The 13,324-nt window shown below is 35.1% G+C and overlaps 1 protein-coding gene across 1 annotated transcript; it reads left to right on the plus strand.

Annotated features, from left to right (window-relative positions):
• Positions 1-7,026: 7,026 nt before the first annotated feature.
• On the plus strand, positions 7,027-9,701 carry LOC132172310 (protein SRG1-like). The gene is made up of 3 exons (XM_088517398.1): positions 7,027-7,323; positions 8,551-9,123; positions 9,221-9,701. Exons 1-3 carry the CDS (start codon positions 7,066-7,068, stop codon positions 9,485-9,487), a joined length of 1,098 nt encoding a protein of 365 aa, XP_088373524.1. The 5' UTR covers positions 7,027-7,065; the 3' UTR covers positions 9,488-9,701.
• The last annotated feature ends 3,623 nt before the right edge of the window (positions 9,702-13,324 follow it).

Here is a 13,324-nt window from a genome sequence, read left to right on the forward strand (position 1 = left end):
CAATTAAAAAACTCTCTAATTGTAAAACCTGTCAAGGGCAGCCAAAACCTAGGAAATCAACTAACTCAGTAAAAGAATAAAGGATTACAAGACATTCACACTTACAAAACTTTTGCAATTGACACGATCTTGTATAAGACAAGCGACCCACTTGTCTTCTACCGCAGTAGCCCTTTCCAGAGACAGCTGTCACAATCCTTATGCATGATCTCCCTTCACCAGAACTCCGTTTGACTTTACTTCAACAATCAACAAGTAAAAACAAACGATCACTCTAAGAGAGACAACAGACTCTCTATATCACAGACTTTTTTAGCACACGACGGCAAATTCTAGATGCAAAAATTCGTGTTTTTACAGATTTGTAGAGATCAATATATATAATACAAAGACCCCTAGTCTAATTAGGACTCAATTACATTTAAATTAAACCTAGCAGACTACGGGCCGTTTGAACGGTAAATGGGCTCGTCCGGACAGGCTCTAGGGCAACATCACTTCTTCCGTTCTTTTGGCACGGGGTGTTCAGACGGACTTGCAGACGGGGTTGCAGACAAGGCTCTCTGGAGAAATTCATTGTGTAATTTTGAAATCCCGTCCAGACGGCTATGAGTCCCGTCCGGAACCCATAGTGATTTTGCGCACTTTGAATCCATTTTGATCACTGAACATTTAGCCAATAATTAAAACTTACAAACTTCCCCTTTGGTAATTTCGAAGACAAAATCAATCGGACGAGTCACCATCTAACGAGTCACCATCCTCTCCCCAATTTTGTACTCCCCCTTTATGTCACAAATTGACAAAAGGTATCATGTTTCCTGAAATACTCAACACAAAAATATCAAGACATATATGGAACAGGAAAAACAATAATCAAATACTCATGATCACATATAGGAAAATGCATGAAGAATACAACAAGATCATGAATAACATAAACTCCCCCTCAATATAAGACTTAATAATCAACAAGAAACTTTAAAAAAAAAATTTCTCCCCCTCAAAAGTCAAATGAACACACATGATACATGTGACATCCCACATCGCCTGGGTATGGAGATGAGAATGTACTTAAATGTATACTACACCCTTAATAACAACAACGCGTTTTAAAGCCGTGATGGTCATGATCTCATCAAAACTCCGCAGTTAAGCGTGCTTCTGCTGGAGTAGTACAAGGATGGGTGACCTCCTGGGAAGTTTGGTTCGAGGGGAGCCAAAAGCGGACAATATTGTGTGTCATTGGGGTGGGATGTTACAAATGGTATCAGAGCCATTGCCCAGCCTGAGATGGGGGGAGTGTACATAAGCCCATGAAGATTGCTAGCGAGCACTCGCTGAGACGGATGCCAAGAATGGGCTAATCCCATAAGGGTCGCAAACGGGGACGCTGGGTCTTAAGAGGGGGTGATTGTGACACATTGCCTGGGTATGGAGATGAGGATGTGCTTAAATGTATACTACACCCTTAATGACAACAACGCGTTTTAAAGTCGTGATGATCATGATCTCATCAGAACTCCACAATTAAGTGTGCTTCTGCTGGAGTAGTACAAGGATGGGTGACCTCTTGCGAAGTCTAGTTCGAAGAGAGCCAAAAGCGGACAATATTATGTGTCATTGGGATGGGATGTTACAATACACACATCAACAACTCATATATTTTAGCAATGAATATCCCAAACATACTCCAAATATGCAAAATATACATGAGCCTAGAAATGGCAAGAAACTCATATTGTTTAACCCAAGCCAAGAAACATTATCCATTCAACCCGTGCTTGTGTGTTGTGTGTGTAAGCCATTTAATGAGAAAAAAAAATACCAGTTTACAAAAAGATGAGAAAGTTTCATCAACACAAGGTTTTGACAAGTAAATTTAATCAAAAGTCAAACCTTATCATACTAGGACCTAGTCACTCTCATCCAATACAATCCTCTTTTGAAAAAAATAGCACAAGTTTGACACAGTGAAAATAAATTCCATAAGGAACTTGTTCTTTTGATTTTGTTTCACTATTTTGATTCTTTTTCTCTTTGAGAAAGTGTCCTTAAACAATTGGTGATTTATACAAAAGAAAGCATGCAGGAATTTTTAAGCCCTAAGTTCAACTAGCATATGGTCAATTTGAAAAAAAATATGACTAGTCAAAAGCACCTTATGTTGTTACCTAACATACCTCACTTTTTAAAAAAAAATTACCTCAAATTAAGCTTAAGTGTGCATAAGAATTAAACATAGGTAAAACGTACCACATATACTCGAGCTTTAGGTAACCACAAAAACAAGTCTATAAAAACAATTTTTTATCTCTTGCATATTTAGAATATTCCAAGACGCAAGGAATTAAATCCATGAAAGCAACATGAGAAATTAATGGACTATCTGGGTACATAAGACAAAAGAGAAAAAAGAAAAACAACCAAATTAAAATATTTTTGTCTTTTTGAATATTTTTTTTTTAAAAAAAATGCACACAAAACAAAGCATGTTAAAAGAACCAAAACACAAACAACAAAAGCAAACAACATTAAAAATTTAAACCAAAAAAAAAAAACAAACACCCAACAAACTATGACGCTAGGACACAAATATATATATATAAGCAAAGTCTATCCTAGGCATGCAATGTGCCCACCTAAATTAGGTGAGTCCAATACCACTCCCCCTCAACGGGTGAACAGTATCAACATTCTCAACCCAAACTTTCTTCATTTTGGGAACAGAAGTGCGACTCTTGTCCAAGTCATTTAACTAGGTGATAACACCCCTTAGCATACTAAATAATTCCTCATGACTATCCCTAGAACGAAAATATTCTCTTTTTGACTCATGATTATTCAACTGAAAACAATTAGAGCGAATATGCCAAATCTTACCACAGTGATGACATATAGGAATGAACCTTTGAGAAGGTTGGTTCCTTGGCATATGAGCACATCTCAGTGTAGAACGAGACACATAGGAATCAGCTAGAATTCCCTTATCTTTCTCACCTCTTGAAACTGGAGGATACATTTTCTTCTTCTTAGTCAAGCTTTCTTCTTTACAAACTGGTTTCACAAAAATTAACTTTGAAGGAGAAGCAACATTAGTACAAGAAATAGCAGATTTATCAAAGCCCAATCCAATTCTATCAAATGAATGTTTCTAATTATGCAACATGTGATTTAGCTTTTCACTAGAGAAGGTTTTCAGTTGATTTCTTGACTCATTAAGATCATTCTCTAAGGATGTCACTTTGGCAATTAACATGTGATTTTCAAACATCAAAGTATTATGAATAGCATGTGAATCAGTTAAGGTAATAGAAAGTTGATCATTTTCAAGATTAACTTCTTTGAGTTTTTGCAAGTGCTGCTTATTCAACTTCTTCAATTTAATGCATTCCACATATAGATCATTATAAGCATTTTGTAGATCACCATCCTCTTCTGATTCATTATCACATATGTCAAGTTCACTATCTAGAGAGTTAGACTCACTAGCCTCATGTTCACTATCATAAAAAACCTCAAAAACTACATAATTAGCAACATTTTCAGCTTTTTCCTCATTGTCTGACTCATCACTTTGAGTCACATTAAAGGCCCTGCCTTTTGAATTTATCAAATTTCCACAATATGCACGAATATGACCAATACCACCACATTCATGATACTTACGACCACGAGATAATTTATCTTTCTGATTTTCATCATTTTTGCCTTCATAATTATCTCTAACCTCATGACTAGGATTCATAGAATTTTTTGATTTCCTACTTCTAAAATTTCCATTGTTTTTGAAAAAATTTTCTAAACTTCCTAGCAATAATAACTATTTCTTCATCGTCTCTAGAATCCTCATCAGAGTTAACTACTGATTTACCTTTAGCAACCTTGATCTTAAGAGCAAGATTTTTTGAGCTTTTGGGCTTAGGTAACATGAGTTCAAATGTCTGAAGAGAACCAACAAGTTCCTCTACTCTCATTGACTCTAGATTTTTGCTCTGTTGTATAGCAGTAATCTGAGGTATAAACCTCGCAGGTAGAGATCTTAAGATTTTCTTTATTATCTTAGCATCAGTCATTTTCTTTCCAAGATGAATAGTAGAGTTTCTAATAGTGCTAAGCTTAGAATAAAAATCATCAAATGTCTCTTCCTCTTCCATCCTAATCTCTTCGAATTGAGAAACTAGCATCTGAATTTTTGAAGCTCTCACAATTTTAGTTCCTTCGTGAGTAATTTCCAATGTTTCTCATGCTTCTTTAGCTATTACACATCGAGAAATTCTTGAGAATTCTTCGATGGAGATAGATGTGAAGATGACATTTAACGCTTTGTCATTTGTAGATGAAGCACTCTTTTCATCCTTTGAAAATTCGGCAATTGCCTTATCAAGATTAGTCCATCCAGATTCAACAATATGCCAAACGTCCACGGATTTGAGATATACTTTCATACGAATTTTCCAAAACGTATAATTGGATCCGTCAAAGACGGGAAATGAGTTAGGTGCAATTGTGTGAGACATATTATGAGGAGTCTAGGATCACACTCAGGAAATTAATCCAAATAGAGTGAACCCACTCTGATACTAATTGAAAATTCTATATACGACTCCAAACGACACATATTCTGAATATATAGGTGTTTCACACAATATTATGTTGAAATAGATCTGACCTAACAAATAATAATTAACCAAAAACAGATATGCAATGAACAATAAATAACACAGATATTTTGGTTACGAAGAGGAAACCAATTAGAAAACTCTCTAATTATAAAACCTCTCCGGGGCAGCCAAAACCCAAGAAATCAACTAACTCAGTAAAAGAATAAAAGATTACAAGACGTTCACACTTACAAAACATTTGCAATTGACACGATCTTGTATAAGACAAGCGACCCATTTGCCTTCTACCACAATAGCCCTTTCCAGAGACAGCTGGCACAATCCTTCTACGTGATCTCCCTTCACTAGAACTCCAGTTGACTTCACTTCAACAATTAGTAAGTAAAAACAAACGATCACTCTAAGAGAGAGAACAGACTCTCTATATCAAAGACTCTCTTAGCTCACGACAGCAAATTTTAGATGCAGAAATTCATGTTTTTATAGATCTGTAGAGATCTATATATATAATACAAAGACCCCTAGTCTAATTAGGACTCAATTACATTTAAATTAAACCTAGTAGACTACGGGCCGTCCGGATGGTAAATAGGCTCATCCGGATGGGCTCTAGGGCAACATCGCTTTCTCCGTTCTTTTGGAACGGCGTGTTCGAACGGACTTGCAGACGGGGTTGCAGACGAGGCTCTCGGGAGAAATTCATTGTGCAATTTTGAAATCCCGTCCAGACGGCAATGAGTCTCGTCCGGACGCCATAATGACTTGGCACACTTTGAATCCATTTTGATCACCGAACATTTAGCCAATAATTAAAGCTTACAATGCTCTTCCTTAACAATGGGCACTTCTGCTATGTAATGTTATAACGCTCTTCCTTAATATTTGCAACCATGGTAGCAACAACTTTTGTCATCTCTAATAATAATTAGCGACCAAAGTCTAGCCTTTAGCGACAACATAGGGTCGCTGCAATAGGCTATTTTTCCTATAGTGACTTTCATTCTAACTCTAAAATACTCTTTAACGTAATACTAAAAATTGCCATTAGATTTTAGATATATCACGATTGAATTTTAGATCCAATGGTAATTTTTAATGTTGCGTCACGAAACGTGCACTTGAGTGTATGGGAGTGGGAGTGTGTATAGCATTTTTTTAATGTTAAAATATAAGTAGGATGCATCATGAAAATTCTTGCACTCCTCTTCTAAATTCAAGCCACCATATCAACAATAATTTTTAAAATTAGCAAGTGATTTCTCAAAGTGAGATTAATTATACTATGCTAGCTGATCATCGGAGAATAATTATTTTGTGAGTTATTCATTAGATCTAAAAGACCTTATTGCTAGCGGATTCTCTGGACCCTACCTTAGCAATCCATCGACCACCCAAAACAACTAAACCAATTAAGTTCCTATGGATCGATTGTTAGTTGATATGCTATCCAACAATAAAGCCAAAACCAAACCCGACAGTCCAACCCAGCGAGCAATGGTGGGACTGACGGGTTTATAAAAGGAAAGAAGGTCCCACTAGGTATACATTATTTTTACTAGACTTACCTTTTTATATTCAGATTTTCTCCCTCCGTGAGGCCCTTTACTAACGAACTCTTCTTTATTTTGCAAGAGTTGTTCCTCCCTGAAAAGCTTTCTCGAGGTTGATGTGAATCCGTACACCAACATGCCTCTAATTTTTCTTTATATTATTTGTTAGAGATTAAATTTGTATTTTTTTTAAAAAAAAAAAAAAATTATTGAAATTTTAAATTAGTTGAGCTGGCATTATGACGTATTTGTATTTATTTAAAATTTATTGAAAATGGATTTTTAATTAAAAAAAAATTACAGTTTACCCCAAAGTTGACAGCATTTTTCAATTCGAACACCAAAGTTTCAATTTTTGTAATCCATCTCCACAAAGTTTCAATTTTTTTTCAATTCAACTAATATTATCCCAAAATTTCTATATTGCCCCTGATTTTTTTTTTTTAATGAAAAAATAAATAAATTTGGGTCTGCAAAAATGGCCAGATACCCAAAGCCACCCCAAAATTTTTTTAAAATTTTTTATAAAAAATAAAAAAAATAAAAATTATGGTCAATATGAAAAGTTTTGGATACTATTGGTCAAATTGCAAAAATTTGAAAGTTTGAGAAAGTAGATTACAAAAATTAAAATTTTGGTATTCGAATTGAGAAACACTATCAACTTTAACGGAATAAAGTGTAATTTTCCCTAAAAAAAAAAAAAAAAATTCAGACACCATACCTTCATGGATAAGAACAATAATTGGGCCCAACTCTCTGTTTCATTGCCCGCTCAACACTAAGTCCACTATTTTTTTTTTATTAGAAAAGAGGATTCTTTATATATATATATATATAATTTTGTAGAATTCAAGCATTCTGCCTTGTGGGTTTTCTTGGTTGGAGCTATGGAACCAGAAAGAACAGGGTTAGACTTTGGGAGCTCTCTCCCCGTTCCCTGTGTTCAGGAGCTTGCGAAGGAGACGACGGCGACAGTGCCGTCGCGGTATGTCCGTTCCGATCAGGACACTCCCAACATCTCCGACTCCACAGCTTGTTTACCCCAAGTCCCGGTCATCGACATGCAAAAGCTTTTCTCCCCGGAATTTATGGACTCCAAGCTGGAGAAGTTGCACCATGCAAGCAAAGAATGGGGTTTCTTCCAGGTCTCTCTCTCTCTCTCTCTATATATATATATATATAATAATTAAAAAAATTGTTCATATGAAAATACTTGGATATACAGGGAGTGACAGAGATTAATAATGAGTATTTGGTGTCGGTGCATCTCATATGACTAATTGTTTAAATAATTTGCAATAGTTTTAATAAAACAAATCAATAAAAAAAATCATTGATTTAAATAATAATAATGACTTCTTTTTACTGCTATGCCAGCCCAAAAATCGCAGAGTAAATAGCATTTCTCATGGTATTGAGTATGACATCAATGATTTTGGCTCTCTTTTGTTCTGAACTTTCAAACTCAATTTGAACTTATCCCATGTGCTTCCTCTTGAATGGGCCATATAGTGTACCCGAACTTCATAAAAAGAAAGTCAATGATTTGACAGTCCAACAAATCCTTGTTTGGTGACCGACTTGTTCAACTCCAATATGTGGATCTGCTCTTGTCTTTTCTTCAAGTAATTTTCAGAACACTTACTAAATGAATAGATCGGGATTGGCTGCAATTTGCATACCAAATTGTAATTAATGAGAGTGCCCGAATCTACATGCTCGAATGAGTGAACCTGACACTTCGAGCATATGGATCCTATTGGGGCCTTTCTTATCTTAGCTGCTATAGGCTGCAATTCGCTCAATCCCTATCATAAATGAATGGATAAGTTTTGTGTAAATTATAAGAGATGAGTCTCTCATATGAAACTATTAGGGATAACTTTACTTTAAATTTTTGAATTATCACACGATTTGACAAGTTTCCGAACTTCAAAACCTTTCAATTTGAATCTTTGAACTTTCAATTGCAATTAATTTATCCCCCCTCCGTCAATTTTTGCAGTTAAAATCCTTAAAAAGACAAAATTACCCTTCAATTTTATTTTTATTGAAAAAAAAAATTTAAAAGAAGGGTCACAAGGTGGGTCACCATGTGATTTTTTTTAAAAAAAATTAATTTGAAATTAAGGGTAAATTTGAAATTTTATAAAAAAGTTAGGGATATAAACGTTATTGTCTCACTTTTAACGTTTAAAATTTGACGGATGGGTTCAAATTGACTGCAATTGAAAGTTCATGGATTCAAATTAAGAAGTTTTGAAGTTCGGAGAGAACTTGTCAAATCGCGTAGTAATTCAGAGGTCTAAAATGAAATTACCTCAAACTATCATTATAACTCCTTTCAAGTAAAAGTTGGAAATGTTTTGCAGTTAATAAATCATGGGGTGAGCACTTCATTGTTGGAGAAGATAAAATTAGACATTCAAGAATTTTTTAAGCTGCCGATGGAAGAGAAGAAGAAATACTGGCAAAAACCAGGAGAATTGGAAGGGTTTGGGCAGGCCTTTGTTGTGTCTGATGAGCAAAAGCTTGACTGGGGAGACATGTTTGCTCTCGTCACCCTTCCAACCCATACGAGGAAGCCACACTTGTTTCCCAAGCTTCCCCTCCCATTCAGAGAAAACTTAGATGCCTACTCAGCAGAACTTCAAAACCTTGCCATGAAAATCCTTGAACTTATGGCAAAAGCTCTAAGAATGGAAAATAATGAGATGAATAACCTGTTTGAAGATGGGTGGCAGACAATTAGGATGAACTACTACCCTCCATGTCCGCAACCGGAGCTTGTCATCGGCCTCAACGCTCACTCCGACGCCGTCGGCCTAACAATCCTCCTCCAACTCAATGAAATGGAAGGCCTCCAGATAAGAAAAGATGGGATGTGGATTCCCGTCATACCCCTCCCTAATGCTTTTGTTGTCAACATTGGAGACATTTTAGAGGTAAATTAATCAAATCATGGACTTGGAAGTTGGAACCACATCAAATCTCTTTGCTATGTGATTTCTTCTCATTGTGTTTTCATGAATCGTTTGGCAGATTGTGACCAATGGAATATATCGTAGCATCGAGCATCGTGCGACTGTAAACTCAGCAAAGGAGAGGCTTTCTATGGCTACATTTTACAATCCAAAAGTGCAAGTACATTTGGGTCCAGCCCCAAGCTTTATTACTCCAGAATCACCAGCATTATTCCAAAGAATAGGTGTTGCAGAATACTTCAAGAGACTTTCCATACACAAACTCGATGGGAAGGCGTACATTGATGCATTGAGGATCCAAAATGAGGAACAAAAAGGATTTTGAGACTAACCCTTTCGTTTTGAAAACTCATTGACTATTCTACTTTCTATAAGGAAATAAATGTCATGAAAGCTACTGTGTAAGGAGTGCTTGTGGCTCATGTATATGCTCCATCTGGTTTGATTTTATGCAAGCCGGATTTAGGTAGCGTCTCAACGAGCAAAGGTGCTCAACTATGTTCATTCAAATGTTTGGAGACCAGAGACAATATCTTCAAATAAAGGTGCATATTATTTTGTCAACTTTATTAATTTTTTTCAAAAAAAAAAAAAAAAAAGATATAGGTTTATTATATGAAGCACAAGTTAGAAGTTTTCACCATTTTCAAGCATTATTGAAACGCACAAATGGAAAATCAGACCGAAAGAAAAGTGAAGTATTTTAGATTTGATAATGAATTGGAGTATAGGGAAGCTAAATTTTTAAAGCCTCGCAAAACATAAGGTATTAATTGTCACTTAACGATTAAAACGACTCCACAAAAGAATGGATTTGCATAAAGGATTAATAAAACATTGTTGGAAAAGGCAAGATGCATGAGGTTAAATGTTAGGATTGCCAAACAATTTATTGGTTTGCCAGTTAATTATGTATGTTTTATCATCACAAATCAATCTTCATCTACAACTGATTTCAAGGTTCCAAATGAAGTATGAATAGGTAAACGGGTTGATTTTTCTGTTTTGAAAATATTTGGTTGTCCTAAATACGTTCATGTGCAAAGTGGGAAACAGTAGAATTTAAATCTAAAATCAACGAAATGTATATTTATTGGTTTCGAGACTAATATTAAGGACTATAGGTTATGTGATCCGGTTTCAAAGAAAATAATTCTTAAGAGAAATGGTATTTGATTAGACCTATATCTTAAGAAAAGGTGAAGATAAAGCATAACTGACATCCATATATTTGGAATCAAGTCATGGACGTAGAGCTTGATTATCAAAGTTCACCCATGGATAAGAGTAATGATGAACAGTCTCTAAAGACTTCCAGCACCAAGAAAGCCTTATTTTTTAGCAAAACGCAGAGAGAAACATGAGCGAAAAGTACCAAATTTCTATGGATTTAGGAGTTAGTAGAATTACCTAAGTAAAAGAAGGCTATGAGTTGCAAATAGGTCTACAAGAAAACAAGGTTAGCTAAGAAAGCTTTGTGGCTAATGGGACTAGTAGAGAAGCCTTGCGTTATCACTAAACCATGTCCTATGCTCAAGTTCAAGAAATGCTTGAACTTGAGTGGTACTTGTAGATTGTAATTGCCCTTAGAGGCTTTGGCGCAGACATCTTGAGGAAATTCATATTGTTAGACTTGAGGGAATTCAAATCAAGGTGGAAATTGATATTGGTGGAATGTCCCATTGTAGAAGAAAAGCAACTTTGGTAGAAAAAAACCACATAGTAAGAGGAGTAGAGTTGTCGTTTGTCCCACCAAAAGAGAAGATTTTATTTTTGTTTTCTCATTTAAAGAAGAATCTCTTGTAAGAAAATGAGATTTGAGTGTGCGTCTTAGGGCTTTAGGTTTTGAGTAATTTTCTCTTCACTATTTTTTGTATTCCATCTTTAATTAGTGAATTCTTCACAATTGCCCCCACTGTAAATATACATCACATTGAAGAAACTACATAAATTAAGGTGTTCTTGTGAGTTTATTTACGTTATTTAATGTAACATATACACAATACCCTTAAGTTTGGGTATACAAATGGATATGGTTGCGGTTATTCTCTCTTAATTGCTACTGCTTTAGGCGGTTATCATTTTTAAGTAACTACAAATGTTAGGTCGATTAGCGGTTAACCACAACTAGCGGTTATACAATTATTGAAGGCCGGTTATTAACCACAAACCGCTTTTTAGAGGTGTTCAAGCGGGGCGGTTATAACCACTCCACTAACTGCTAACCGCTTATAACTGCTTTGGTAGGCGGTAATTAAAAACTGATAACCGCCTAGGGTGGGGGCGATTAGCTATTTTAAGGATAGGAAAAAGCGGTTAATAACCGCTAACCGCCTACCCTTATATATAATAATATAAATGTATATTTTTTATATTTTATATTTAAAATATAACATCAAAATGACACCGTTTTGGTTTTTTCTCCAAAACGGCGTCGTTTTGGAGGAAAACAAACACTCACTCACTCAGCCAGATTTATACATTAGGATATCATCATATTCTCTGTCTCAAACTCTCTCTAATGGCTCAAGTCTCACGCGGCACCGTCTCTCTCTCTCGTCTCTCGTCGCCGTCCCTCTCTCTCTCTGTATCTCTTCTCTCTTGTTCCCTCTGTCTCTCCTCTCTCTCATCGTCTCTGTCTCATAGGCTGAATGGCTGATGATCACAATCGCGTGAGTTTTTGTCTATATTTTTTAGTTTATGGACTGCCCTGTTTGTAGTTGTTGAGAAAGTAAGGAAAAAACTCATAAATTGTTGCAATTATTTTGCATATAAAAAAACCGCCGGTTATTGATTTTAGTAACGGCTAACCGCCTAAGCGGAGCGGTTGCAGTTATTAAAATTCAATAACCCCCTTAAGCAGTTGCAGTCAGCAATTTTAACCAATAACCGCTTGTATAGCCCTATAACTTTTCAAGTAATAAACTTTTGGGCCTTATTTAATGTTTTTAGCCTATTTTTAAGGCCTATAAGCAAATATTTTTTGTTATATAATCACACAAACATATGCTAATTATTGCATCCACAAATCCTTACGTCAAACAACTAAAAATGCCACAAATGTTTTACTGCTAATGTACCATCGCATTTGGCAGTATTTGCAATCAAACAGCAAACAAGCAAATCCTATATAATGTTTACCAAAATTAAAACCCAATTTTAATTATTATTATTATTCTTAATTAATTTTTAACATATATCATATATTATAAACCGATTACTGGCTATCGGTTCCTGGATTATTAACCGCTTTCATCAATCCTTAAAATTCTAGTAATTGGTTCCTCAATTATTAACCGCTTTCATCTATCCTTAAAATTATAACCAAAATCATAACCCGCTTTTACACTCGTTCTCTTAAGTCAATTAAACACACGTAAAAGTAAAAAAATAAAAAATAAAAAACTTCATAATTTTTAGTTGAAAAGTCATATTCCGATGGGACAAGACTTCTAGAAGGTGGTAGACCCCTCTTCTAGAAGGGAAAGAAGTTGAAAGTGAAATGCTAATTTTTCGTAGGAGTAGGGCAAGTAGGCTATGTTAATATGTAAGTGAGGTGCATGAAACTTCATGCATTCTTTCACTAAATTCAACCCTCCATATAATTTTTAAAATTAGCAGGTGTCCCTCGAGTTGATATTTATATTTTATATATGCTGATCATCGGAGAATAATTAATTTGGGATCGATTTATTTACTAATTGGATCTAGTGAATTAGTAGACTTTTAAGGTTTCTTTACATTGTTTATTTGATTGTTAGAGATTAAATTTAGGGTCAAACTCTAAATTGTGTTTACATACATATTCTACTTTATTCCATTCTATTGATGTAGACCCAATGGCAGATGCAAAGGGGGCCGTGCACACGTCACGGTCAATCAAACATTAATTTTTTTAAAAGAATTAAGAGTTAATTAACTTTTATATACAAGAAAAATATCCAACAAGGGAAGGGAGAAAAGAGATTCGAACTAAAAATTTCCGCGTCATAAAGCGTGGTCTACTGCCGATTGAACTATTCTTTGGAGACATATGTACCTAGCGTTACTCATATGTTATATATTACATTTTTATCTCACAATACTAATGTGACAACCAACTCTTAAAAATATATATATATATTAAAATAATGACTGATTTAAATGTTAGTCGCATTACGAA

The sequence above is a fragment of the Corylus avellana genome, chromosome 1 (genome assembly GCF_965113065.1).
Source record: "Corylus avellana chromosome 1, dhCorAvel1.hap1.2, whole genome shotgun sequence".
NCBI lineage: Eukaryota > Viridiplantae > Streptophyta > Magnoliopsida > Fagales > Betulaceae > Corylus > Corylus avellana.